This window comes from Musca vetustissima, unplaced genomic scaffold, assembly GCF_032173495.1.
Source record: "Musca vetustissima isolate MV318-11 ecotype Yass unplaced genomic scaffold, APGP_CSIRO_Mvet_v1 utg73803, whole genome shotgun sequence".
In the NCBI taxonomy this organism is placed as follows: Eukaryota; Metazoa; Arthropoda; class Insecta; order Diptera; family Muscidae; genus Musca; species Musca vetustissima.
The window spans coordinates 4,787-10,409 of NW_026887131.1; the positions used below are offsets into that span (position 1 = coordinate 4,787).

The following is a 5,623-nucleotide window of genomic DNA, read 5'->3' on the forward strand; positions in this document are numbered from 1 at the left end:
TAATCAGTGTTTTTAGGACTACATGTGGAAAAAACCTCGAAACGATTCTCAACTGGACCCTAGACTTGAATTCTTCCCTTTCTTTTTAATGTATATATTTTAAAATTCCGGCTCTCTGTTGTTTTCCTTCCACAAAGTGGTTCCAAGAATACACAACTTTTCAACTGACTAGCTATGCGTAATCTGAGTGATTCGAATCCAGTTCGAAACATCATCATATGTTACGCATAACCAAAAATATAGCCTCTATTTATTTTCCCTGTGGTCGTAACAAACATTTAACAAAAATTAAAAAAAAAACGCAAAATAAATAACTAAAACCTCCTAGGAGGCATCTTCCAGAAACAATTTGTTCAATTCACAACACAGACGATGTAACGGCAGACCCATAACACAATAAAAATCACCATCAATGCGTGATATTAGAGCACCACCCAGACCCTGGACACCATAACCGCCAGCTTTGTCTCTGAAAATTATTACGATTTTTTTAAAACCTCTTTGTAAATGTTCCCTTCCCACCCCCCGAAACACTTACAATGGTTCACCAGTTGCAACATATGCCTCAATTTGTTCCCTTGACAATTCGCCAAAATATACATCAGCCGTTTCGGTGAAACTGCGTACCCCTTTGGAATGTTTTAGCACAACACCGGTAAAGACCGTGTTACATTTACCAGCAAGACTGTAATACATACCGGATAATCAATTAATTATACCAATAAAATTTTCCATTCCCCTCCTCCCCTCTTACTTTGTTATCATCTTCAAGGCATCGGCATTATCTTTGGGTTTACCATAAATCTCTGAACCCATTGTTACCATTGTGTCGGCAGCAATTACCAATAGCTCTTCTTGATTATCACCCGTTTTTAAACGATTATATACCTCCTCAGCCTTTCCCAAGGCAGTGGCCTCTATAAATTTAGAGAAATCTTTAAAATCGGCGGGATTGAGGTTCTCCTCAAAAGTGGATGGACACAATTCAGCATTGAGACCCTTTAAATAAAGAAATTATTAATAAGAAAGCTGACCGATATAATTTTCTGTTTTCTTTACCAATGACTTGACCAATTCCTGCCTCCGCGGTGAACCACTGGCCAAAATGATACGTTTCGTGGCTAATAAATGTTTAATTGGAGCCAGCATTGTAAGGAGCTGTTGTCTGTCACCTTTTCCTGAGAATTTGTGTTGCTTTGTTTTGATTTCACGTGCAAGGGGTGTGTTCAGTGTAAGTCAATTTGGCCTTTTTTGTTTAGAATATCAGGAGAAAGAAAATTGCGAATAATGTTATGAGTCAAGGAGAAATCAAAAGAGAAACAAAAATGTAAGGAGGTGTGTTCAGTGGATCACAGTTTAAATGTCCTTAAAGTATAGAAATTAAATGTATGGCTATGATTTCAATTCAATTTGATTCATAAACCAGAGCCTAGCCCATAGGGTCATCTATTTTTTATTATTGGTTCAATTCAAAGTCAAAATATATAAATTAAATTAGGTTGTGTTCAGTGTTAACAAGTAAAAGCAGTAGAGAGTATGTTCAGTGAGTTGGCCTTCCCTTGCAAGAATGTGATTATAAAAAGTATATTTTATAATGGCAAATATGTAATTATGTGTTTTTTTCAATATAATTATTTTTCATTCCTTCTATCATCTTATATTTGTTTATTATTGGTCCAAAAATATCAATTAAATGCAGGTTGTGTTCAGTGTTAGAAAGGAAATATGTATGGGCGTATGTTCAGTTTTAATGCTTTACTGTTGAAATGCCTTCGGTAAAAAAGAACTTTATTTTATGACCATTAATATGTAATTATAGTCTATTATCAAAATAAATATATTTTTCTGTTGACTTTAATTAGTTAGAAATTAAAACTGCATATAAATATGAAATAACAAAGGGTATGTTCAGTGTTGTCATAAAACTGCCATTTTGTGTTCAGTGTTACAAGGGAACATTGTATGTGGGGTATGTTCAGTTTCGATGTTTTACTGTTAAATTTGTTTTGGGTAAAAACCCTTTTATTTTATAACGGTAAATAAGTAATTACAGTGCCACACATAAGTATTGGCACAATCATCAATTTTTAACTTGACCGCTATTTTTCAGCACCGTCTCCCAGTCTACACAAAAAAATATTTTTCCGAAAGAACCCATGTTGTTACTTAACTAATGCAGAAATTTTTATTTGAAAAATTTTTTTTAAAACTTTTTTATATTTTATTTAACAAAAAAATAAGGCAATTTCATCGCACAAAAGTATTGGCACACTTATATTTATATCTTAAATATATAAAATATTTGTCTATTTAGTACTTTGTTGGCAAGCCCTTTTGCTTGATTACTGCGTCCAAACGGTTTGGCATGGAATGCACTAATTTCTTGGTAGTTTCCTCCCCTATTTTTTGCCATTCTTCTATAAGTGCCTGCTTAAGTTCTGACTTATTGGAAATGGGCCGCCTTTTTACACGTCTGTCCAGTTCCTCCCACAAATGCTCAATGGGGTTGAGGTCTGGAGATTGCGGTGGATGTGGCAGGACATGTGCGATATTCATTGTTAGCCACATACGCACATCATGAGCAGTACATATATTATATTATGAAAATAAATATATTTTTCCTGTTGATTTTAATCAGTTCAATGTTAGAACGCTGAATTTAATGAGTTAAACGAAAACAACAAAGGGTATGTTCAGTGTTGGCTAAGCACTGCCATTTTATAACGGTCTAATGGTGTGTTCACTGCGGCATTGTCATCAGGCAAATTGTCGCCCTATGCGTATGTTCAGTGCAGGACAGTTTATAACACAGAAAAAGTGTACAACAGAAGTGCATTAAAATCTCAAAGACATGCATGATTTTTTAGTTAATAATACACTGGAATATCAGCTTAATATAAATTTAGTGTTACAAATGATATTACAATATACAAAAAGTATAAATAGCGTATACAAAATATCACAGAGTATGTTTAGTGCTTTATTTTAAATTTAATAAAAATTTTTTTCAATATGGCAATAAAAAGTTTATCATCCTTTGCATCAACCCCATTGCTGGTGTAACACGGTAAATTGAATGTAGATGGCGCACAGTCGGTTTTACACGTTTAAATACATGTCACATAAGAGGGTTGGCAATTATGTATCGGACCAACGAAATTATAGATATCAGAAAATTTACAAATTTTCAAAAAATATTATTGGAATTAAACAAATTGAATTTCCAGAAATTATTTTAATAAATCAAGAACACAACTTTTATATTTTGATAAAATATATTCATTATTATTTATTTTTTATATAGCATTTAACAAGGAGTTATATTTATTTGCTTTCTAACTATAACTGATGATATATTATAGATATTTAGGTATATAATTTGTGACATTGTTTGTCTTTTAACAATTATTTTTATTAAAGCTAATATTATTTTGCATTTGTATATAATTTACTATTCTTACAATTTGTTTGTAGCTTGGGATTTATTTTATTTAAATATATAAAACTAAACTAAATTTTTGATGCATTATTTCTTTGGTAAAATTTTCCAGTAGAGTAAAAGAAGGAGAGAGAGAGAGCAAGATTTATTTAACAGTCTAAATTTACGTTTAGATTTATGAAATCCAGATGAATTCAAATGACAATTCCCTAGCGTATATGTCAAATAAAATACAGACGCTAATCGTGTATGACATGATGAAATAATCAAAACAAAAACATCTAGTAATATGGTTGGCAACTCTGCACGTCAAATTTAACTAGAACATGATGCAATAATAAGGTGATATATCAAACAAAAACATTTATTTTTGTCTCGATGATCTGTCAAATTTTTCCTTATAATAGTTCACATGGTTGGTAACACTGCACATCGAATTCAAGTAAAAATTATGCACTTTGACAGTTAATCGAGACATCAGCTGCTCTAAATGGACTATCTATTTATTGTGTTATGAACTAGACCATGGCACAATAAATAGGTAGTCAATTTAGAGCAGCTGACGACTTGATTGACTGACATAGAGGATAATTTCGATGGGAAACGTTGCCAACCATGTGGAATATTATAAGGAAAAATTTCACATATGGTCGAGACAAAAAGAAAAGTTTTCGTTTTGATACATGACCTTATTATTGCATCATGATATACACTATGCACTTTGACAGTTAATCGGATAGTCAGCTGTTCCAAAATGGAGTACCTATTTTATTGTGCCATATGGCATACGCTATGTTATTGACATTTGAGATCGGATGGTTTGCGTAGTCTAAACGCTCTTTAATATATTTATTTAAATATTTTTTTATAACATATTATATAGTTTATAATTTTCTTTAATTTTTTGTTGTTTTTTTTTGCATTATAAGTAGTTAGAAAGTATGTGTGGTATATTTTAATATGCTAAATATTTTTTTGTTTTTTATTACAACCTTTTTTAAGTATTAAGAATAATAATAATATAATATTAAAGTTGTTTTGTCTTTTTTCGTTTATAAAATTCCTTTGTTTTTGTAATTTTAATGGAAGTGGCAGGGATTAAAAAAATAAGAGTAATATAATTTTCAATATTTTGGCTTTTGTTTTTTTCTAACTTTATATATTTCCCTATGGCGATGTGTCATGTTTTATTTTATATTATTTATTTTTATTTTATATCATTTTTTAATTTTATTTATTTTTTGTATTATTTTTTAATAGTAATATAATTTTTATATATTTCCCTATGGCGATGTGTCATGTATTATTTTATATTTATTTTATTTATTCTTATTTAATATTTTTATTTTATTTATTTTAATTTTATATTTTTTTTATGTTATTTATTTTTATTTTATATTAATTTATCTTTTCAATTTATTTATATTTTATAATTTATATAAGAAATTTCCACTATTATTTTGTTTGATAACAATTCTGTCACTGTGTAAAGAAACGTAACTATATAACCCTGTCTAGGCAAATTGTTACTAAAGAACCCTGTATAAACAAGGCAACCGTTGATTGTAAAGCTGTCTGGCCACATAACAAACTATTGGGGTAATGTAATATATTTTTTTAAACAAATAATTAATACTGCTATGTTAGCTATCTAAAAATTAGCTCTCTACAGGGTGTCCCAAATTTGAATGTATTTATTTTTTAATTCAATAAAAATTATATGGATTATTTATTTATTTTTTTTTTGGTTTATTGTTCCCTTATAAATTCCCTTTGAATAGGGGACACCCTTGGTATATTATTACTTTATATTATTAAAAAATTCCCCAATCCCTTGTGGGCAACTATAGGCTAATTTTGGTCTAGTCATATTCATTAAAAATAAAACACGCTGCGTTTACATCTACATAATTTGTTAACTAGGCAATTTAAATCTAATAAAATTAAATACTCTAATATGGCTCCCTATATATGTATATATAATTATATATAAATATTTTTGTTTTTCAATTTGCAACTATATAATAAAAATAACAAATATATAACATTTTAGCCAATTTTTTAACACTTTGTTAAATAATTGATATTTTGTGTGTGTGTGTTTTTTTTTTGTTTTCATTGACTATTCCTGAATTTATCACCTTTGGTTTTGTTGTATTTTTCTGTTTTGTTGTTGTCACGTAT

General features: G+C 29.5%; 1 protein-coding gene across 1 annotated transcript; it reads right to left on the reverse strand.

Annotated features, from left to right (window-relative positions):
- Positions 1-324: 324 nt before the first annotated feature.
- Positions 325-1,149, reverse strand: LOC133334727 (dTTP/UTP pyrophosphatase-like). Its single transcript, XM_061543054.1, has 4 exons — positions 1,060-1,149; positions 755-999; positions 539-685; positions 325-469 (listed from the first exon to the last, which is right to left on the reverse strand). The coding sequence occupies exons 1-4, from the start codon at positions 1,147-1,149 to the stop codon at positions 325-327; spliced, it is 627 nt and encodes a 208-aa protein (XP_061399038.1).
- Between the last annotated feature and the right edge of the window lie 4,474 nt (positions 1,150-5,623).